At 44.1% G+C, this 24,226-nt stretch overlaps 1 protein-coding gene across 11 annotated transcripts in view; it reads right to left on the bottom strand.

The window, feature by feature from the left end:
• Positions 1-498: 498 nt before the first annotated feature.
• LOC139410860 (RIMS-binding protein 2-like) overlaps positions 499-24,226 on the bottom strand; it is a 134,087-nt gene continuing 110,359 nt past the window's right edge. For 2 of the 11 annotated variants that reach the window (XM_071156455.1, XM_071156459.1), the window contains exons 14-26: positions 17,705-17,856; positions 16,740-17,399; positions 16,401-16,541; positions 14,921-15,073; positions 10,978-11,098; positions 8,651-8,838; positions 8,292-8,460; positions 8,015-8,077; positions 7,544-7,647; positions 7,298-7,327; positions 6,272-6,343; positions 5,889-6,032; positions 2,888-5,029 (exon numbers count right to left, since the gene is read on the bottom strand). In XM_071156455.1, the coding sequence (XP_071012556.1) occupies positions 5,003-5,029; positions 5,889-6,032; positions 6,272-6,343; positions 7,298-7,327; positions 7,544-7,647; positions 8,015-8,077; positions 8,292-8,460; positions 8,651-8,838; positions 10,978-11,098; positions 14,921-15,073; positions 16,401-16,541; positions 16,740-17,399; positions 17,705-17,856 (2,024 nt within the window). In that variant the 3' untranslated portion in view covers positions 2,888-5,002. Of the gene's footprint in view, positions 5,030-5,888; positions 6,033-6,267; positions 6,344-7,297; positions 7,328-7,543; positions 7,648-8,014; positions 8,078-8,291; positions 8,461-8,650; positions 8,839-10,387; positions 10,502-10,977; positions 11,099-12,320; positions 13,104-14,920; positions 15,074-16,400; positions 16,542-16,739; positions 17,400-17,704; positions 17,857-24,226 lie in introns of those variants that run through there. The other 9 variants (XM_071156460.1, XM_071156450.1, XM_071156451.1 and 6 more) reach the window with 9 other exon arrangements.

Here is a 24,226-nt window from a genome sequence, read left to right as displayed (position 1 = left end):
CCTGTTACACCAGGTGGGTGCAATTAATTATCAGGTATAACAGAAAACCAGCAGGCTCTGCAACTCGTAGGGCAAGAGTTGAATACCCCTGGTCTAGCAATTAGTATTTGAAGTTGTGATAATTACACTTCCCGTTTCTTTTTCAGGCCTATGCCCTTTTAGAGAAGTTCGATTCTGTCAATACTCAGGACTTGATATTAACGTTTATGGCTTAATTTAATCCGTAGTGCTGTAGACCTCCACTACATACAGCGCAATAGAAATTAAGGCAATGTTCGCTGAGACCACATTCACGGTAAAATACTCTGTCCGCTCAATCAGAAATTACCTTTACATTTCAAATTGTGGTACAGCGCTGAACGATTTGGATTGAATCGAGTCCTTAATCCTTTGACTTTGCTGTTGCACCATGGCATTTGGTGAATAAAACACAGCGCAAACAGCATTACAAAATATGAAATTTATTTGATAAAATTTTTTGCACATGCACACCCACACAATATTTTGTAACCACCAATATAGGCTGATATTTTTTGTCATAAAGCTAGCACACAATTGCAGACTTTTAAAACATTATGGTTTTGAAGACACCATGGGGAAAGCTTTGCACTGTTTGATTATAAATTTTAATGTACAAAAAAGGCAGTCTGAAAATCAAGTATAAACATTTAAAAACAATTTACAAATGGACAAAGTACAAAAAGAGCAACAGTCAAAACAATATATATAGAAGCAATGACCGACAATTGTACAGAAAGTTGTACAGAATGCTTTTCGTACATTCTTTTTTGGCAGTCTCAGTTCAAATCTCATGAAAGTAGTGTAGTCCAGAAAAAGCTGTGATATAAAGTGAATGGAAGGATGAAATGATTAACAAAATAGTGTAAGGAGTTAACAGATGGAAGGTTTCATTTCACATACAAACTGGACCAGAGAACGCTGGACATCTGCATACTCCTAATGGATAGTTTTGATAAATAAAATACATTGGCTTTCAATTAATCATACATTCACTACTTTGTGCTAGTTGGGTGCTGACACAAATACAGTACTTCTACCCTTTGCAAATATATGAAATGGAGAGTTGACGTCTGTGAACCTGTAGTCAAATTAGTTGAACTTTATAGGGGTCATTATGGAGGTAGACTTGTCTTGTTTAAATCACAATTTCTATGTAACAACAACTTGATATTTAGGGCTTTTATCTGATGGTTATTCAATCAAACCTAGTCTCTGTCATAAGTCAAACATTTTCCTGCTTCCAAGAATTGCAAGTTTGGAGTGTACTCTACAAAACTTAGTTTGAAACAAAAATAATACCAACTGCTGATTGCAACTTATCTTGGAAACAGTTAATTAAACTGGCCTTCAATTGCATTTCTTTCACATCCATTGTCTTGTACACAAACGTGTCAAAATGGGATTGTGAATGCAGTAAATACATTGCATGTATAACATGAAGAACAAAATAAAGTGCCTTATTTTTTTCATTAGTCTTTTTGTGCAAAAATAGTGTGAAACATTAAAACGTAAATACACATTTACATTTCCCCCTTATTTTTTTGTATTGAATTTCGTTTGAATGTCATTTTAATGCGCAGGTCCTCCAAAAAACATTCCTACAAGTAATAAACTGCACATCACTAGTCTTGATCAACATAATTTACAAATACATTTAAAAAGTAATGCAATGACTTGAATGCATACAGGACATAACACTCCACTCACTGGACAAAATACAAACCATTGTGCATTTATAAGGCAAATACATGGGAGGTTGGTTTCAACTAGGCATTTCATGACAATTCAACAACAAAAATATACTGATCTTGAAACCCTGTCCTATCTAATGTCCTTGTCCAGAGTTATTTCAGTGTGCCTGAAGAACTGACACTTGCTGTTAAGAATTGATACTTGCTGATCAAATTCTCTCCAGACCAATCTGATAAGTCTTTCTGGAGATTTTTCATATTTTACCACTGCACATATCGTGACTTCAGGTGCTAAGGTGGTGACTAGACAAATGTGTACCTGGGCTTGAATTGAACTGAATACGAATGTGACAATTCGGTTTGTATTGAATATTCTGTTTTAAGTTAATATTTGTTTTTACTATTCATTTAGCAAATATTGCTCATACACGATATCATAAAAATGCACTGACAAAGCATGCAAATTGAGCCTTGAGTTCTGATAGAAAAGGCCATTAGTTAGCATGTGCTTTCAAAGGTTGGATGGGAATTATTATTCTGGATGTGGTTTAGGTAAAACATGCAAACCTATACAGTTCAAATGACCTCAGCTGCCTGATCCTAAAACTGCTGTTTTCCTTGCATCAATATGGGTACTACAATGTGAAGGTTTGGTTAAGGTGAGCCACCAGTATTATCAAGTATGATGTTGACTGGCCATTCTGAGCCCTATCCTTTGATCTCAGCCCTAAAGAGACTCTGGTATAAACCCCTCTTACTCTGAGGAACATTGTGGTCTACAGCGTCATCAAACACACCTACGTACCTATTGGCCTTCAAAATTGAGAATATTTCAAATCATCCATCGTGTTGCCGTCTTCTGCTTCAGATAGCAAAACATAAATGACCAGAGGTTGGCTTATGACACTAAATGTCAAACTATGAGGTCCCTGAACCATATTCAAAATACATACTGCAATTTAAATAAGAAAATATGGTTTCTAGAATACAACATTTGTACATTTTGACCACTTTTTTCTTCTCACAGGACTGAATTTACAGTAATGGAAGTGTTGGAGATGAATTATGTGGTTGATAATATACTTCAAGTATTTGAAGGGGTTATTTTACAGCGCCAAGTCTTTTCAATAGTTTCTTCCCTTTGGAGAGCAGTCCCTTTTTCTTTTTGGAGGACAAGTCGCAGGGGCCCCTGATGGGACTGCCAGGCCCCACTGTAGCAGGGCCAGAGCCAGGGATGTGTTGGCGCACTGTGGGGGAGGCGGCTCTTCTGGGCGGACCCGATTTTTCCAATGGAACCTAATGGGAGACCCGTAAGGGACAGTTCAGCGGGGTTAAAAAGCCAACCCTCTTGCACCCCAGTCACTACTCCCTTCCACTTAGTCCTTTCTGTCTCAGCAGGGCCACCATACCTTTGGCTTCATCAGTCTATCTCCCTCATAGCGTAGCCCAGTTCAACTTGTAAATGTTAGGATATTGTATCTTGAGTGTACTGAGGTGCTGTATACCCCCCTCCCCCACTGCCATTTAGGTAGTCTTTCATCAAGCTGGTTTAAATGATAGACTTCAATGTCAAAGAATGTCCACATACTCTTTACCAATCACACATGTCTATGCTGGAATTCTCCAGAATGGCTATCAATGGCATAAGCCATGTCTTTCACACACACAAAACAAGAGATACAATATTGTATTAACATTATGGGACAACATATGACAGATTTTCTTTTTAAATATAAAGGGCATTCATATACAACTGGGTTACAGTAAACATCTAATATCTAAATATTCCTTCATTGTAATCATGAGCTAAAAGGCTTCTTTTCAATTGCACTTAGGAAAGATGTATCCTTAAGATCCTATTAACATGAGACTAGTCTCTAGCACTAGTCTCTACTGTAGATATTGTATAGTCTCTGGCACTAGTCTCTACAGTAGATTTAGTATAGTCTCTGGCACTAGTCTCTACAGTATATATTGTATAGTCTCTAGCACTAGTCTCTACAGTAGATATAGTATAGTCTCTGGCACTAGTCTCTACTGTAGATATAGTATAGTCTCTAGCACTAGTCTCTACAGTAGATATAGTATAGTCTCTGGCACTAGTCTACGGTAGATATAGTATAGTCTCTGGCACTAGTCTCTACGGTAGATATAGTATAGTCTCTAGCACTAGTCTCTACAGTAGATATAGTATAGTCTCTAGCACTAGTCTCTACAGTAGATATAGTATATAGCTACATATAGACACATCCAGATCAATAAGAGGGTCATATTATTCTGCACATTGAATGTTCATAATTTATCATACGTCGAGAGGGGATAAGCGTTTCAATTTACCAGTTTTTGAAGCAATTAATCACTTTTCATCAAGGTAACTTCATCAAGGTTGTTGGAACCAATTTAACCTGCTTTAAAAAAAGTTGTATTTACAAATCTGATCACAAGCCACTTAATATTTATACAAACTAAATAAAAAAGTGATTTTCCATTTCTCATGTTAATTAAAATAACTTTTTGAAATCGAATTGATGACACTTTCTATGAGGAAATAATGTTAGTAGCTATTTTTGCCATTTTGCATCATTCCTTATGTGAGAGAAAAAGTGCACCCCACTAACAACTTAAAGGCATGCGGAGCAGACCACTATCTCGGGTATCTATGGGTAAAGTAATGCCAATGAAATGTTTATCTGATTGATTGGAAACCTCAACAAGAGGGAGTTGCCTGTCTGGCAGACAGTTCATTGTTTCTAGCGGAGTTTGATTAGATTAAGCGTGGCAGGGTGCACTACTTCAAAGAGAGGGGAGGTTCTATCAGAATGTTAGCTATAGAGTCTGAATGTTACCACTGGTACTACAGGGAGGCAACCTAGGCGTGCAACAATGGCCTTTTAGCTTACCATGAGTTACAGCAGGAGACTTATCTTGAGAGAAGGACATTGTAATGTACAACACCCAGAGAAACAACTGAAGATACCATGCTTCTTGTCTAATGCATTGACTAGAGTGGTCGTCCTTAAGTTAACACAACCTGAATGCTTTTACAATAAACTCACGTCAAATAAAAGCATGTACACTGGGATCATCCTGGTGTGTACCACAGTATTCTATAAATATTTACATCCATTGAAAAGGGAATTAACTGAAATTTAAACTGGCAAAATAATGGTCATATAAACGGAGTGTGTGTTGCGTACCGGAAACTAAGGGGAACCCATGTCATCTGCATTAGACGAGGGCTGCGTTACCTTGGTATCCTCAGTTGCTCACTTACGTGATGGAAACAGCCTTTAAGGTGTGAAATGAACACTCTTCTTCTGTTTGCCAAGCGGGTGAGGAAAAGAAATCAAATAAAAAATGCAGTGATGGCGTTTCAATAGTCTGCACTATGAGAATGACAAATTATAAAACAAACCAAGAAACTTGAGATGAAATCTGCTCATATTCAAACATTAACTTGCAATTATTTGTTAAATACAGAATTATTGTAACATTATTTTACAACTAGTTATAATTATAATGACATTTTAAATTATACTCTCAAAGAGCAACATAAGCTTCTTGGTGCTATTATACAAGTAAGCAATATACAAAAACAAGGTTTTCAGGAGCAAATACAAAAGTTCTACTGTACTAGACTTATTGTTCACTATAAAAAGGTTGAAAGGGAAATCATGCATTTTAAAGAGAGAACATGCAGTGCTACAGTCTAGATATTTCATCCTCCAGTACATAAACTATTTCCTCTATTAGAAACACAGGTAATATTCATAAAGCATTTATTACAAAGCTAAATATGCATGTGCAAAAAAAACATTGCATGTTGTTGACTGCTATTTTTCAAGACATTACATGACAATTCTGCTTTTCTTTTATTATTTCAGTCTATTCTCTTTGAGAACGCTTTATGAATATGTCCACATATTTTACAATGCATGTCCCCCCCCACCCCCACGGCAGTCAACATAAAAGTTCCTATGTCAAGTATTAATAGTTTTCTTTATATTTCTGAGACATCAACAACGTTTACAGCATAATGCTCCAAAGTCTGAATTCCCATCATATGTTCAGGAATGAAACACAAGCACAGACGGAGAACTAAAGGAGTAAGGAGGTTAAGGGAACGGAAAGGAGAGAATGGATGACAGAGGGCTAGTACTGCGAGAGAGCATGTACCCTTTTGGTCTTTATCCACGCTGCAGCGTCCTGCGGGTATCGAGAATCTCGAGACTGAGTGTCAGTGAGAAAAACCTCAACATCATCAGGCACTTCTTCTAGAAAGTTGGAGGGAACAAGACCTTTGTGTCCATTGAGCTCGCCCTGAGGGATCACAAACACACAGGGTGACTGGCAGAGAATGTACATTGGACTCCACAATATAGGAAACTAGACAAAAGGGATATCAAATTATCATTTTAAATTGTTTATCTTACGGCTACTATTACTATCACTGTCATTTCCACTGTGTTTATTTGCACTAGGCTGGTTGAAGAAATATGAACTACGAACTTTATATCATGAACTTTATATCAAGTGTAAGTCACATCTCACATACTTACATAATGAAACCCATCTTCATCAATTTCACCAAATACTGTTATGACGTCACCAGCACAGAATGTCAGTTCAGCCTGTCAAAACAGGTTTGAGTTCAGTTTGACCTGCTTTCTCTACATCAAAGCAGCTTGCATCTGTTGAAGATTCTCTCTATAACCCAACCACGTGGGATACTGTTAGGGTTTAATTTGTGTGAAATGCTGTACTTCCTATTCCAATCACTGTGATGCATTGTGAATCTAGAAGTGTCGGTACAATCTTGGCAGACTGCTGCAGCTATCAAATGCATCAAGTGTTGGATATTTGAAGACAGGATTGCAACCAGTGATGTATATAAACCCTGGATGACTGACAGGGGGCGCTGTAATGAAGCCACCGTCCAGCCATCTTGGTACTCATCCTCCATTGTAAAAAAAGATTTTGGAGGCAATAGAAATGCATTTATTGACAGGTTTATTATATGACAGACACCTTAATACATACTTTTAAATTATATTATGTGAACTAAACATACATATAAAACATGAAAAAATATATAAACATTTTCATTTTTTGTACTAATGTTATTGTCCCTACTACAACAACAAAAATACTTAAATACATGTAATTTTGTCCTTGAAACATTTCATTGAGATACTGTAGAATTCCATTAATTCCTATGGAGGACTGCTCCTTCTGGGTAGTGCCAATTTGGCTGACCGGTGGCTTCAAAGCCTCTCAATGACCAACACATAGCATCAGAAATCCAAGGTTTGTATACATCATTGATTGCAGCACAGACAATAGGCATACCATACTACTATCTACTATCCACTTTTCCAGGCCTCTCCAAAACACACAAACCAAAAGTAGGAGATGGCTCAACACACAGACCAAACTGAGGAAGGATGCCAGTGCAGGCAATGGGTGAGGGGCTGTGTTCATGAGAGGGGTATACTGTAGCCCCCTCTACCATGTGTCCACCTCTGAACACTCCAACAACAGTCTGGGAGAAAAACACACAGAGAGCGGACGCTCCTCTCACTCACCTCATTCAGCCTGTCTCTCCCATACTGTGTCTGGGGCCGTGCCAATAGAAAGGTGAGAGTGAGTGAAACCAGGGGGGAAGGGCCATAAGAACAACAGGAAAAGGTTAAGCTACTAATGGCGACCAGGTAATGGTAAAGATGGGGAGTAAGACTGGCTGGTGTATTGCTGCAATGTTGGCAAGGCAAGCAGGTACATCGTTAGTAGTAACAGGGTAGAACTACCTCTACACCTGACTCTAGCAGTACCTCCACATCCACGTTGGGGGAGCTCTCCCTGGGGTCGTAGTCATACAGTGCCACCATTCTACGTGTGGACGAGGGGTGCTGACGCCCACTCCGCCTGTTCCTCTCTGGACAGAGACACACAGACAGTCATCAATCAATAAGAATGACAAGTAACACACTAAACGAGATAATCACCGTAATAATCTCAGTTGTAAAATCACACACTAAAATGACAGTATGCAATGCCTTATGATCTCTCATGAATGACCGTCTAAACCAGGCAAAGGCTGAATGAACATGGTACATGAAGGTGAAAGCCATAATGAACACCCCCATGGATTTACTGAAGATGAGCATGTTAGTGACAATTCTGACAGAAAATACCCATAATTCCCAACTAAACGCATAAGAAAAGTGAAGAAATGGTGGAAGAAGCAAAGCGTGAAGATGAACAAATTGTGCAGAAAGAGTGCATCTAAAGAGAACACAGACCTCGCTTGGATTTTCGGGACCTGCGGTTTATTGAGCGACCATCTTTGAAGCGGTTGCAGATCACTTCACGGGAAAGTAGAGAGAAAAGAAAAAGAACGAGGGAAACGATTGTAGAGACAGAGAAATGAGAGTATCATCAGCATTAGACATCAGTGTGTAATGAAAGCAAGCGAGACAGGAAAAGAGGAAGGGGAAGAGAAAATCAGGCCCAAATTAGAGTAAGAAAGAGTAGTGGAGAAAAGACAGAGAGCAAGTGGGAGTCCAGATGCCGCCCTACCTAATTTCTCTACAGGAGTGTTGAGTGGGAGGAAGCCCTGTTTGAGTAGCTGGTCCATCATCCCATCATCCTCAGTCTGGATCTCTGACACCATGTTACAGGGGATCAGACCCGGGCGGTCACGGATCTCTGCCCTGTAGAACCCATCCGTGTCCTTATCTCCAAACACCTGACCAGCACAGAGAACAATGTTAGCAGGAGGGAGAAAGAGAGACAGCCACCACCACTACAGTTGTTTAATAGCAGCTTCACATGCACAACTACATCTAACCCACGAATGTAAGTCAACACGAGGCCCTTTTGTTGTTAGGATGAGGAAAGCAGATTGGACTACAGCACTGTGTGGATCAGGCTCCCACCTTGATGATCTGGCCCTCTTTGAAGGGCAGCTCCTCGTCAGCAGCATCAGGGTTGGGGGACATGGACAGGGGGTCGTAGTCAAACAGGGCCACAAATATACGCGCCAGGTCCTCTGGCTCCGACTCCTCGTAGTACACTGGCGACCGCCGCCCTCGGCCATGTCCGCGGCCTTGCCCACCGTACTCATCTGAAACACAGAAGGCACTGCTGCAACTGCCAGCCTTGCTACTGCCAGCCCCCAGCACAGGATAGGCTGGGGTGCAGAGTGGAGTAGAGGGCAGCGGAACGAGAAGATGTCACTTTGTCAGAGCTGACAGACAGGGGAGAGGGCCATGAAACACGTGTGTGAAAAAGAGCCCAAGATTTCAAGGGGGATTTAAAGAGGTTTTAAGATAGAATGGTCAGTCTGTACTATTGTGTCCATCATCCTAGCCACCGTGCTTCTACACCTGTATTGCTTGCTGTTTGGGGTTTTAGTCTGGGTTTCTGTACAGCACTTTGATACATCAGCTGATGTAAGAAGGGCTATATAAATACATTTGATTTGATCCTCTCAAAGGGCACGCCTCTAAAAATGTCGATAAGACCCTACTGTAATTACATACTGTAGCAACATTTATGATTCCCAATTTATTAGAACATGTAAGCAGGACACTGTTTTTAGAGTTAAAAAAAAAAAGTCTAAGCTATCTATGATTGACAGATAGCACATATTGGATGTTTTTTCACACATCTGAATGCTGGTAGGACAGACACCAAAAGGACAGAGTACCTTTATAACACTCATAGATACAGTTAGACAGAGGTCAAGTAGGACAGACAGCAGCACATGTCAAGCCAGACGATGGGATGCAGGTGGAACTACACGACCATGCACATAACAAAGAAAGAATGGAAACAGACTCAGACTGTTCATTGCTGTTTTACTTCACTGTCTCACGGAGCGTAAACAGGCATTCATGCGTTCCACTCTTCAAAATGAGGAAGTATGCTTCAATATCAATACAAGAGGGGTAAAACCATGCTCACATTAGAAATACAGCATTAAGCTAAAAGGGCAAATGAATATTCCTGCAGGAAATTATAACATCAAATGTCATAGCAGAAACCTGACTCATCTGGGGCATCAGGGACAGTAAGGGAAAAGGAAAGGAATCCACCTTATATTCATTCACTAGTGGATTTCCTGGAACTCCATGTCCAAACAAACCACGTTTCAATATCACAATTCAGGGAGAATGTCTGTTCAATTATCTTTTAATGAGACAATACTATTGTTCGGTTTAGATGACAGCAGTTTCATCAAGGTGCAATGGAGTGATACCAACAAGACTTGAGTGCACTTACTCATCCAATGGTTTTCCTTGTCACTGGACTGTAAACAATCAGTCATGCAAAATCAACAGTCAACAGGGGGACTATATGCCCTGGGAGGAGAAGAGGAAGGGTGAAAAGAAGGGATGGGTGAGAGGGAAGGAAGGAAGGAAGGAAGAGGGGTCTCCAAGGGAGGCCTGGGATTAAGGCTGCAGAGAGCTATACAGGGAGGGGAGGGGACACTCATTCTTCAGCTACAGAAAAAGTGGCCATCTTGTCTTTCCCGGCAGCCGAGTGTGTAATTCACACTTAAGCTTGAGACTACTATTCCTTTCTAATATCAAGTAAGGTTCTTAACACGGTCTTCTATGTACTTTTCATGGTTTATTCATGTTGTTCTAGAGAGAAGCTGGGCCACATACCATCGTCATGCCATATCCTCCGCCGAGCTACACTGCCATGATAGTAAACATCCTCCTTGCCAGGTGAGAGGTTTCCCTCACTTCCCTCACTGTTACTCTCCATCATGGTGATCTCTACAGAAGACACCAATCAGATCACAGCGTTACTGTCAGGGACCCCCCCCCCACACTGCTCTACTTCACAGACCGGCCAATGCCTGGCTGGACATGCTGCTGGAGGGATCAGGGGTCATGGGGAACAGGGGGTGGGATAAGGCAACAGGTTGTAATCTGGAGTTCTTCAATGTAAAACAGCAATGCTTTGCACTGTGTGAGACAGAGGGAAGGGTAAGAGCAGGTGAGCCCTTTATGCACACAGTATATAAAGTCGATAGTAAACAGTAGCAGCCCCTCCCCCTTAACTGCTTATGCACATTTAAAAAGCCAAGTCAGAGACACCGTAAAGAGGTATGAGGTTGGTCAGAACTACAGGTGTAGGAGCACACCACAACTACAGAGAACTACATGGTTGTTTAAGGTCATGTGTCTATGGGAGAGATGTTCAGCTCAGGGGAGGACGGGGCATCCCACCATGTATTGACCACACTAACCAATGGAAGGAACCATCATGGGTCGTCGCTGTGGGGGGTTGCCGCCATGGACAGGCCTCCTCCCTGAATGGTCCAGCCGGTCGCCATGGGAGCATCCATGGGAGGGGGAGTTCCCTATAATCTTTAGAGGGCGAGAAAAACACAGCGTAAGTTAAAACAAGCTGCCTTTTACACTGCCTCTCTGACATAACAAACCAGCCATTCAAAAGGATCACAAAACCATAAGAGCAAATTATATCACTTCCATTTGTCCTTAAGGAGGCAAAAGAAGAGTAATAAATAAACCCATAAAATAAAGAGACCAAACAAACCAAAAAACCATCAACAGAATCAAAGTAAATCAACTCCAGACACGACAACAGGATCAGATGTTTAGCTAAAGACCATTTGTTTTTTGTTCTGCTCATGTCAGCTCCTTGATGAGAAGAGTGAGTGAGCGAGTAGAGGAAAGAGAATAGAATGGAGAAAGGCATAGTTAGCTGAGCACAACCATAATGGCTTCAGCCTGGGGCCCAAACCAGAGAGAGAGAAACTGAGGCCCAAAGGCTTCTCATCCGGTTAGTCATACAGGATATATGGGACAGAGATGGGGGGAGGGGGATCGAGCAATAAGATGACCACTGCTGTGTGTAGTATAGGAGGAGGAGAGGAGATTCTGTTGAAAAGATTATGGAAGAGCATGAAGAGGGGAGAGCATATTGTCTGCAGAGCACTAACATAATGCAGATGGACTGAAGGCTAAATCAGCTATAAGACTATGAGAGACTATCCTCCATGTGGTCCTACTAGAAAAGGCTTTATCTGTCAAGGACTACAGCCTTTACGCGCAATGAGAAGCAGGACATGCTGGAATAGAGGTCCCCCTGTGGAAGGCAGTGCAATCAGGGTAAAGTCAGAGGTGGGATAGGATGGGCAAGACGTCTGTCATAGCTGCATATCAAACCCATTGGCTGGTAGAGAGAGGGGGAAGGCGGAGCAGAATAGGGATAGCGCATCCCCATGCACACTATAATGGCTGAGCTGCCATTTTGTTTAAAAAAGGAATCTTTCTCCTCAGACACATCAGAAACAAAAACTTTCTGAAATGGCCTTTAGATAATCAAAAAAGCTTCACTTAAAAACTCACTGGACGTTCTAAGAACGAGCAAACTACACACATGAAAAACTACAAATAAGAATCACCATGAACATGTACTAATAACTTGCCAGAATATTGGACAAAACAAAAATAAATCAATGTAAAGGTGGGAGACCCATAGAGAGAAAAAACACCAAGAAAAAAGGTATGGTTTTACTGCTTGCTGATGGAATGTACAGCAGGTAAGAGTCTGAGTCACACACACCGGTGGCTGGTCCGAGACCCTGTTGAGCCTGTTCACATAGCTGGCCCTAAGGTCCCTTTGATAAGGCCTGTCCAGCTGGTGGAGCCTGCCCTCGCTCAGGGCTCCGTCCCTGGGGTAGCGTCTGGGGCTGTGCCCTGGTTCCCTCTCCCACTCCCGGCCTGGCCCGTAGTGCACCTCCCTGTACCTCAGGTCAGACATGTGGCCCGACTTAGGGCTGTCACAGTGGTCCTCATCCATGCTGCACTGCCGTGTCAGCTGCCTCTTCCTGCCTGCAGCCAGGGCCCGTCGCTCTACCGGCCCCTCACAGTGGATGTAGTGGACAGGACCCCGCATGGGGCTGCCGTGGGGGTAACCTCGGTACCCCAAAGAGCCCTCCTCCTCACTGCCACAGTCCAGGCCGCTGTCAGGGCTCTTGGTGGTCTGGCGGCTGGGCCGGTTCAGACTGCGCTCCTCGAAATTACAGCCATAGCGGGGAGAGGAATGCTGGCGCTGCAGCAGGCGACGGTGGTTCTTGCTGGGGGAGAGGTGGTTGTGCTGGTGGGGGTCCTGCTGGTAGATACGGGGGCTCCTGCGATGCATGCAGGGTGTACCAGGCCTGCCTTCGTCGTCAAAGCGCAGGCGCTGATGATGATGACCCATCCCATCCACTCCGTCGGGCTCGTCCTCGGCAACCTCAGGGATGCTGTGGAGGCGTTTACTACGCAGGGACTTCTGTCTCACCACCTCCCTCTGTAGGTCCCAGCAGTCCCTCTCCTCCCCTAGGTCTTGACGCCTGTAATACGCCTGGAAGACCAGGATGGGACAGCCACGGTGCAGAGAGCAGGGTGGATTGGTTTGGCATTTCAATTAAGAGTTTTGTTTAAAATGTAGTTTTTGAAGGTGTTAGAACAGGCAGGAAACAACACAGTGTGTGAATAACAAATTAAATGGGAAAAAAGACAAAATAAGAACAGAATTAGTTATTTGTGGCAGAATGGCCAGATGTAAGGCATGCAGTGTCATTCCGTGAGCTGGGGGAAATAGCATGCTCTGAACGGGAATACGTGGGACAAAAGCAAAGGGAGTCATAGACAGTAACACTGAGGATGGGTCTGGGACAGATTAGAAAAGGGTGCAACAAATCTGCCAAGGGAGAAATACTCACAGATAAATGACACAGGTGACAAACTCACCAAACATAGAAGTGAATGAACTCATAAAGAAAAGACTTGAAACACATTGCACTAAGCACAGTCTGGGCAAGTGAATAAGACCTACAGTGTACACATTAACCAAGAGGAATGCGGCAGCAAAGCACTTGCATAAGCAAAATAAGACATTCAAAAAGTGTCTCAGTCTGTTCTAACATTTTCAGACATGACCCGAGGGCTGTTCTTTTGACACATTTAGAGTTTCCATCAATAATGACTATAGACCGAATCTCAGCTGTGTTGCTTCTGATATTTGACCCTGATTGCATGCACTACTGCATAGAACACCCTTTCCAGAGCATAGTAAAAAGACACAAATACATACAGAACATGAATGAGACATACTGATTGGTGACATGACGAGGTACTATGGAAAACATAGGCAAATGCAGCAGATCAATACATCTAAAAAGACAGTTCTGTTGAGTACCGTACAGTGTGAGGGATCACGTCCTGCTTACTCTTATCACCTTGATAAGTTAAACATTTCACACGTATTCCCACAGCATTGCATGACTGTAAACATGTTTCTATGGAAATTACCTGGGGACCTTTCATATCAACACTCCCAGTGAATACAGAAGACAATTGAACTTGTTGTTTATCATCAACACAGTAAATATAACCTATGTTTCACTGCTAATAATAATGTCACTCAGGAGAACTTGTTACATAATGATTATTGACCACACATCCACATCAATGGAGACATCCTCAAAGGTAACCACCATCAACGTCCAGAAAAGAACTCAAACACAAAAAGGTACAACATGAGACGGACACAACCCAAAGTGAATTACTCCATTTAAGTAGCCTAAACTCACTTAAATGAGATTCCCATATGCATTCGATATGCCATGACCCTTCTAGATGATGATACAGTACATTTTAAAATATCAATGTTTGGTCATTGACATATTCCTTTACAACACATTTTTAACAGATTATTCATGAACAGTAAGTCTACTAATTATCCAGTTTTTACAAAATATGGACAGTCTTAATTAAACTGTATAATAAAATGCATATTGAGACAAAACAACATTCCATGTTTCTATCAATACCAAGCTCATTTTAAACATGATTGTTCACCTCTCCTTTTACAGTCCATGCTGGGTGTGTATAGTACAGCCATTCAGATGGGTTAGTTAAGACTTGGATGATGAAGCTGATATGCAGTGTGTTGTTCAGCTCAGAACAGGATGGAGCGCTCAGCAGGCAAAGCCACAGTGGGCCTGCATGTAGAGCCAGACAGTGAGAGAAGGCAGCCGGGGCCACAGTAGATAGGAGGGCCCTCCCTCCCTCCCCAGCCCCCCTACCCGCCTCCCAACCCCCCTCCCTACCTCCCCTACCCCCCTCCCTACCCGCCTCCCCTGGACCCCCACTAGATGAGGTATATGTGTGCTGTACCTTGAGAGTGTTGTGAGAGTTGATGCTGCGCCGACGGCCCTCCTCCAGCTGCATCTCAGAGTACAGGTCATCCTCGTCCTCCTCCATGATGTCAGACAGGTCTGAGCCGCGGCTGCTCTCTGTCTGGTACTCCTCACTGTGGCTGTAGTGGTGCTGGGAGACAGGGGAGAGGACCGGCTTTAACATGGAACCACAGAAACAACAAGCCTGTGTCTGACTGGCTGAACTAGGAGTCGGGGGAGAGGACCGGCTTTAACATGGAACCACAGAAACAACAAGCCTGTGTCTGACTGGCTGAACTAGGAGTCGGGGGAGAGGACCGGCTTTAACATGGAACCACAGAAACAACAAGCCTGTGTCTGACTGGCTGAACTAGGAGTCGGGGGAGAGGACCGGCTTTAACATGGAACCACAGGAACAACAAGCCTGTGTCTGACTGGCTGAACTAGGAGTCGGGGGAGAGGACCGGCTTTAACATGGAACCACAGGAACAACAAGCCTGTGTCTGACTGGCTGAACTAGGAGTCGGGGGAGAGGACCGGCTTTAACATGGAACCACAGGAACAACAAGCCTGTGTCTGACTGGCTGAACTAGGAGTCGGGGGAGAGGACCGGCGTTAACATGGAACCACAGGAACAACAAGCCTGTGTCTGACTGGCTGAACTAGGAGTCGGGGGAGAGGACCGGCTTTAACATGGAACCACAGGAACAACAAGCCTGTGTCTGACTGGCTAAACTAGGAGTCGGGGGAGAGGACCTGTCTGGGATGGCAACTGCTCGGCCTCTGACCGCAATGCGCTACAGAGGGTTGTGCGTATGGCCCAGTACATCACTGTGGCCAACCTTCCTGCCATCAGAGAAAGGCATTTCATATTGCCAAAGACTCCAACCACCCTAGTCATAGATTGTTCTCTCTGCTACCGCATGGCAAGTGGTACCGGAGCGCCAAGTCTAGGTCCAAAAGGCTTCTTATCAGCTTCTACCTCCAAGCCATAAGAATCCTGAAAAGCTAAGCAAATGGATACCCAGACTATTTGCATTGACCCCCCCCCCCCCACCCTCTTTTTTACGCTGCTACTACTCGCTGTTTATTATCTACACATAGTCACTTTACCCCTACCTACATGCACATATTACCTCAATTACCTCGACTAACCTGTTACCCTGCACATTGACTCGGTACCGGTACCCCCTGTATATTGCCTCGTTATTGTAATTTTTAAATGTTTTACTTTAGTTTATTTAGTAAATATTTTCTTAAAACTGCATTGTTGGTTAAGGGCTTGTAAGTAAGCATTTCACGGTAAGGTCTACACCTGTTTTATTCGGCACATGTGACAAATAAAATGTGATTTGATTCGATTTAACATGGAGTTACAGGTTACAATCATATATTTTTCTTCATTTTCCCAGAGCGATGATTGGAACAGAAACAAACTGTATTATTCTGTATTTAAGCTGACAGAGTTGTTGTTTTACCCGTACATGTCTCCCCAGTTCAGAGCCTCTGAGGAATTCGTCCACAGAAGCCCCTCTCCTCCTGGTGTGGGGAGAGACATAACCATCCTCCTCCTCATCAGAGTTCACACTCCGCTCACTGAAGATGTTCCTCTTCTCCATCTGACACACGAAAACACAGACAAGCAAACCTTATACATGTATATAGCTGCAGATGCATCACACTATCACAATGATACATGATATTAGTTCTCTATAGTATTGACTCAATAGTACCCTGGGAGTCTATGAGGCACTTGGTACACAAACCAAACTCTGTTTGCGCTGTACTGTGTGTCGTCATGTCATAGGCATGCTTACCCGGTTGTTCTCAGCGAACACTCTCTGTGCAGCTTCCCTGGCCATGGCCTTGGCGATGGTGTTGGGGATGGGGGCTCCCTGAGGCTGGGGCAGGATCCTCTGAGGAGAGGGTGAACGACGCCCCTGGAAGTGGGGCGGCTCCAAAGTGTGTCCACGCATGGTAGGAGGGAGGGGCGAAGGGGAGCGCTCCCAGGGCGGACCAGGCCGCAGGCCCGCCTCATACTCTTTGGTTTCTGACTCTCTGGCACTTACTAAATTGGGCTTAGACATGGGGTAGGGCTGGTGTTGGGGCTGGGGGTGAGGGGTTGGGTGGCGCAGAGGCTGACCATGAGGCAGGGTGTGGGGCTGGGATCGAGGCAGAGGGTGGACCTGAGGTTGGGGGTGGGATGGGGGGTAGGTCTGGGGGTATGGCGGGTGTGTTTGTGTGTGTGGCTGATGGTGCTGGGGTTGAGGCATAGGATGCGGGTGTGCAGGGGAGCGGTGGTGGGGTGAGTGATGGGGAGGCCTCAGGATATTGTGGGGTATGGTGGCCACGGGGGAGTCCTGAGACTCTCCTTGTGCTGATAACGTCCTGACAATGACCTCCCTGGCCTCCAGACACTGGATCCTATTCAGCTCCACTGTCACATAGTCAGCTGTTGGGTACATCACCTCCGCTATCTGGACACACACAGGGACAGGGACAAGACACTTCAATTCACATGTCTTAAGTAACAAACCCAATATATTATTTCTGAATTTCACGCAAAATAGGGCCTGGTAAACCTGTGTTTTCAAACCACTGCATTACATAAGGCCTACAGAAACCATGGACTGAACGTCACCGTTACATCACCACTCTCCAGCAGACGGCGGTAGAGTGTTACACACGGATCACAGCATTGAGGGTTAGCTGTTACACCACACACTCCTCACTTTCACAGCATTAAACATCAGGTTCTGCATAATACATCATTCTAATGCACCTTTTGTCCCTTTGTGCACACGGCATAGCCAATCACGTTGGCTCCGTTGGAGGTTCCAGTGGGGGTGAGGATGGGGGGTTTCCATCGCACCTGCAGAACCCCGGGGTTCTGACCCAACTGGACCTGCACCTCCTGGGGAGGAAAGGGAGGACCTACGGAGGACAGCAGACACACGGGAGTGTAAGGATATCAACACAATACACTACAACATTTGGAAAACAATACACTATCAGCTGAACAGTTTGTATGTTCCTTCAAAGGAAAATAATGTCTTGACCTGATTCCATACAATACCAGAGAGGCACTCAGATAGTTCATGTTGCATTAGATGTTTTTATGCAATCAAAAATGTGTGTAATGAGGTAATAAGAAAACAGTATGATTTGTCCTGTATGTATGTCAGTGGAGGCTCCTCAGAGGAGGAAGGGGAGGACCATCCTCCTCAGTGAATTTCATCAAAATAAAAATAGTGAAACATTCAAAAGTGACCCTTTTTAGATAAAACTATACTAAATACAGCGCATTCGGAAAGTATTCAGACCCCTTGACTTTTTCCACATTTTGTTACGTTACAGCCTTATTCTAAAATGTATTACATAATTTTTCCCCCTCATCAATCAACACACAAAACCCCATAATGACAAAGAGAAAACCGGTTAGCAAAAATTACATAAGTATTCAGACCCTTTGCTATGAGACTCGAAATTGAGCTCAGGTGCATCCTATTTCCATTGATCATCCTTGAGATGTTTCTACAACCTGATTTGAGTCCACCTGTGGTAAATTCAATTGATTGGACATGATTTGGAAAGGCACACACCTGTCTATATAATGGTCTCACAGTTGACAGTGCATGTCAGAGCAAAAACCAAGCCATGAGGTCGAAAGAACTGTCCGTAGAGCTCCGAAACAGGATTGTGTCGAGGCACAGATCTGGTGAAGGGTATCAAAAATGTCTGCAGCATTGAAGGTCCCCAAGAACACAGTGGGCTCCATCATCACTTGGAGTTTGACAAAAGGCACCTAAAGGACTCTCAGACTTCTGGTCTGATTAAACCAAGATTGAACTCTTCGGCCTTAATGCCAAGTATGGAGGAAACCAGGCACCATCCCTACAGTGAAGCATGGTGGTGGCAGCATCATGCCGTGGGGATGTTTTTCAGCAGTAGGGACTGGGAGACTAGTCAGGATCGAGGGAAAGATTAACGGAGGAAAGTACATAGAGATACTTGATGAAAACCTGCTCCAAAGCGCTCAGGACCTCAGACTGCGGCGAAGGGTCACCTTCCAACAGGACAATGACCCAAAGCACACAGCCAAGACAACGCAGGAGGGGCTTTGGGACAAGTCTCTGAATGTCCTTGAGTGGCCCAGAGCCCAAACCCAATTACACATCTTTGGAGAGGCCTGACAATAGAGATGCAGCTACGCTCCCCATGGTGTAGCCGGAGGACAGCTAGTTTCCATCCTCCTCTGGGGACATTGACTTCAATACAAAACCTACGAGGCTTGTGGTACCCTTCTATAGACTTACACAGTAATTATGACCACATTCGGAGGACGTCCTCCAACCTATCAACGCTCTTGTAGCATGAACTGACATGTTGTCCACTCAAAGGATCAGATAATTAATCTAGTACTGAAAGCATAAGCTAGCACCACAGAGCATAAAATGTGGTGAGTAGCTGAATGAGAGAGAAAGACCATAGTGAATAGTTTTGAACAAATTCATTTCTTCAAAAATGAAGGAGAAGCAAGAGAGAGAAGGAGAGAGAGCTATATTTCGTTGTATTTTCTTTTCACTTACTTAGCGAGCGAATGCAGCTAGCTAGTTTAGCCTAGTCAAACACCTGGCTCAAACAGATAGGGATGCTGGGTTAGTTAGCTGGCTATCCAACACAAACTCTTCTAAGTCGAGGTAAGCTTTTGGTTTAATTGATTTATTGCCACCGGGGCTCGCCGGTGTAACTGCTAAACTGCTTGCTAACTGTACCCTGTACAACATGATTGTAGCGGGTTTACTAATATGTCAGTTCTAGTAGCTATGTTGACTATGACTTTAGCTAATATGGTGACAACAATGTAGGCTGTGTATAGCAGTTAGCAGGTATGATATGAAGATTTTTGCTTGGAAAGGTGTTTTCGCCAGGCCATAGACAGCTGATGTGTTGTACACTGAAGTCCACAAGTGAAGGGAAAAGGTGAGAGGAGGAGAGTGCGTAGATGCAAGGAATTATACAACGATCAAAGGGATCATGTTGTTTGTATATGGATGCAATGAAAGTTAACCGTGTTTGCGTGGGATCAGGTGTGTATACATTCTGACGATTCTGTTGAAAAATGTTTCTTTAATGGAAGTAAATGGAACGAAACGGGGATAAACATACCTGAATTTGTCCAATAGAAAATCTCATTTACAACTGTTGGACTAACGATTACACCCTTGATCAGCTAGACGCAGGCAAGCATGTGCAAGGCGGTATTCAATGTGTCAATGTCTGTTACCTTGATTACTCAAATTTCTCTCGACCTGTGCAACTACGCTGTAAACTTTAATTCATAGGCTAGGTTGTAGCAACCTCATGATGGACAAGTACTACACATAAGCGAGGGATGTGTGTGTGTCACAGGAGGTTGGTGGCACCTTAATTGGAGAGGATGGGCTTGTACAGTATGTATGTATGTATGTATGTATGTATGTATGTATGCGTGTATGTATGTACATGGTTTCTCCCTTGTTCGATTGGGTTCTCCCTAAAACACTTCTGCGAGCAGGCCTTTCTAATCGACCTGGCCCGGGTATCCTGGAAGGATATTAACCTCATCCCGTCAGTAGAGGATGCCTGGTCGTTCTTTAAAAGTAATTTCCTCACCATCTTAAATAAGCATGACCCTTTCAAAAAATGTAGAACTAAGAACAGATATAGCCCTTGGTTCACTCCAGACCTGACTGGCCTTGACCAGTGTAACTGATGTAAAATGGCTAGCTAGTTAGCGGAGTGCGCGCTAATAGCGTTTCAATTGGTGCTGTCACTCGCTCTGAGACCTTGAAGTAGTTGTTCCCCTTGCTCTGCAAGGGCCGTGGCTTTTGTGGCGAAATGGGTAACGGTGCTTTGAGGTTGACTGTTGTCTGTGTGCAGAGGGTCCCTGGTTCGAGGAGAGGAGAGGGACAGAAGCTATACTGTTACACCAGCACAAAAACATCCTGTGGCGGACTGCACTAGCATCGAATAGTCCCCGCGATATGCAACTTTTTAGGGAAGTCAGGAACCAATACACGCAGTCAGTTAGGAAAGCAAAGGCTACCTTTTTCAAACAGAAATGTGCATCCTGTAACTCCAAAAAGTTTTGGGACACTGTAAAGTCCATGGAGAATAGGAGCACCTCCTCCCAGCTGCCCACTGCACTGAGGTTGGGAAACACTGTCACCACTGATAAATCCACGAAAATCTAGAATTTAAAAAAGCATTTCTCTACGGCTGGCCATGTTTTCTCCTGATTACCCCAACCCCAGCCAACTGCTCTGCATCCCCTGCAGCTACTTGCCCTACAGCTACTTGCCCAAGCCTCCCCAGCTTCTCCTTCTCCCAAAGCCAGATAGTAGATGTTCTGAAAGAGCTGCAAAACCTGGACCTGTACAAATCAGCTGGGCTAGACAATCTGGACCCTCTCTTTCTAAAATTATCCGCCGCCATTGTTGCAACCCCTATTACCAGTCTGTTCAACCTCTCTTTCGTTTCGTCTGAGATTCCTAAAGATTGGAAAGCTGCCACGGTCATCCCCCTCTTCAAAGAGGGAGACACTCTAGACCCAAACTGTTATAGAACTATATCCATCCTGCCCTGCCTTTCTAAAGTCTTCGAAAGCCAAGTTAACAAACAGATCACTGACCATTTCGAATCCCACCGTACCTTCTCCGCTGTGCAATCCGGTTTCCGAGCTGGTCACGGGTGCACCTCAGCCACGCTCAAGGTACTAAACGATATCATAACCGCCGTCGATAAAAGGCTTTCGACATTCTTATCGGCAGACTGAACAGCCTTGGTTTCTCAAATGACTGCCTCGCCTGGTTCACCAACTACCTCTCAGACATAGTTCAGTGTGTCAAATCGGAAGGCCTGTTGTCCAGACCTCTGTCAGTCTCTATGGTGGTACCACAGGGTTCAATTCTCGGGCCGACTCTTTTTCTGTAAATATCAACGATGTCGCTCTTGCTGCAGGTGATTCCTTGATCCACCTCTACACAGACGACACCATTCTGTATACTTCTGGCCCTTCACGGTGTTAACAAACCTCCTAACAAGTTCAATACCATACAACACCACAAACTAAATGCATGCTCTTCAACCGATCGCTGGCCACACCCGCCCGCATCACTACTCTGGACGGTTCTGACTTAGAATATGTAGACAACTACAAATACCTAGGTGTCTGGCTAGACTGGAAACTCTCCTTCCAGACTCACATTAAACATCTCCGATCCAAAATGAAATCTAGAATTGGCTTCCTATTTCGCAACAAAGCCTCCTTCACTCACGCTGCCAAACATACCCTCGTAAAACTGACTATCCTACCAATCCTCAACTTTGGCGATGTCATTTACAAAATAGCCTCCAACACTCTACTCAGCAAACTGGATGCAGTCTATCACAGTGCCATCTGTTTTGTCACCAAAGCCCCATATACCACCCACTACTGCGACCTATATGCTCTCGTCGGCTGGCCCTCGCTACATATTCGCCGCCAGACCCACTGGCTCCATGTCATCTATAAGTCTCTGCTAGGTAAAGCTCCGCCTTATCTCAGCTCACTGGTCACTATAACAACACCCACGCGTAGCAGGCGCTCCAGCAGGTATATCTCACTGGTCATCCTCAAAGCCAGCACTTCCTTTGGCCGCCTTTTCTTCCAGTTCTATACTGCCAATGACTGGAAAGAATTGCAAAAATCACTGACGTTGGAGACTTATATCTCCCTCACTAACTTCAAGCATCCGCTATCTGTGCAGCTTACCGATCGCTGCAGCTGTACACAACCCATCTGTAAATAGCCCATCCAACTACCTACCTCATCCCCATATTGTTTTATTTACTTTTTTGCTCTTGCACACCAGTATTTCCAGTATTTCTACTTGCACATCATCATCTGCACATCTATCACTCCAGTGTTAACTTGCTAAATTGTAATTACTTCTCTACTATGGCTTATTTATTGCCTTACCTCCTTACGCCATTTGCACACACTGTATATAGAATTTTCTATTGTGTTATTGACTGTACATTTGTTTATGTGTTGGTGTGTTGTGTCACACTGCTTTGCTTTATCTTGGCCAGGTCGCAGTTGTAAATGAGAACTGGCCTACCTGGTTAAATAAAGGTGAAATATATATATATATATTTTTTTAAATGTATGTATGTATGCATGTATGTATGTATGTAAGTAATGCTTCAGGTGTGGGTACCGTACGTACCATAGCCCATGGTGTGTATGTTTGTGTCCACTACAGCATGTATGTCTATGGGTGTAACATTATCATGCTGTCAGGATTTCTGTCCAAATATTCCTCAGAACAGCCAGAGACAGTCAGGTTGGTTTTCACAGTCCCTCTACCTCTGCTCTGCTGCATGCTAAATCAACAGGACCCATCTGTGCTGAGCTGCCAGTGCCCCGCAGAGAGACACACACACGCACGCACGCACACACACACACACACACACACACACACACACACACACACACACACACACACACACACACACACACACACACACACACACACACACACACACACACACACACATACACACACCCATTCAGCATTATCTCTGAGCAGAGCAGTAAAGAGCAGAGCAGTAAAGAGTGGAGTAGAGCAGAGTAGAGAACAGAGCAGAGTTGAGCAGAGTAGAGGGCACAGTAGAGTAGAGCGGAGCAGAGCAGTGAAGAGCAGTGAAAATCAGAGCAGAGCAGTGAAGAGCAGAGCAGAACAGAGAATATCAGAGTAAAGCAGTGAAAGTCAGAGCAGAGCAGTGAAGAGCAGAGCAGAGCAGAGCAGTGAAGGTCATAGCAGAGCAGTGAAAATCAGAGCAGAGCAGTGAAGGTCATAGTAGAGCAGTGAAGAGCAGAGCAGAGAAGTTCAAAGCAGAGCAGTGAAAGGCAGAGCAGTGAAAATCAGAGCAGAGCAGTGAAGACCAGAGCAGAGCAGAGCAGTGAAGATCAGAGCAGTGAAAATCAGAGCAGAGCAGTGAAGATCAGAGCAGAGCAGTGAAAATCAGAGAAAATCAGAGAAGATCAGAGCAGTGAAGTGCAGAGCAGAGAAGATCAGAGCAAAGCAGTGAAGTTCAGAGCAGAGCAGTGAAAAGCAGAACTGAGCAGTGAAGAGCAGAGCAGAGCAGTGAAGATCAGAGCAGAGCAGTGAAGATCAGAGCAAAGCAGTGAAATTCAGAGCAGAGCAGTGAAGAGCAGAGTAGAGCAGTGAAGAGCAGAGCAGAGCAGTGAAGGTCAGAGCAGAGCAGTGAAGAGCAG

This window comes from Oncorhynchus clarkii, chromosome 6 (assembly GCF_045791955.1).
Source record: "Oncorhynchus clarkii lewisi isolate Uvic-CL-2024 chromosome 6, UVic_Ocla_1.0, whole genome shotgun sequence".
Classification (NCBI taxonomy): domain Eukaryota; kingdom Metazoa; phylum Chordata; class Actinopteri; order Salmoniformes; family Salmonidae; genus Oncorhynchus; species Oncorhynchus clarkii.
The sequence above is the reverse complement of the archived record's forward strand: the minus strand, read 5'-3'. Positions and strand labels throughout refer to the sequence as shown.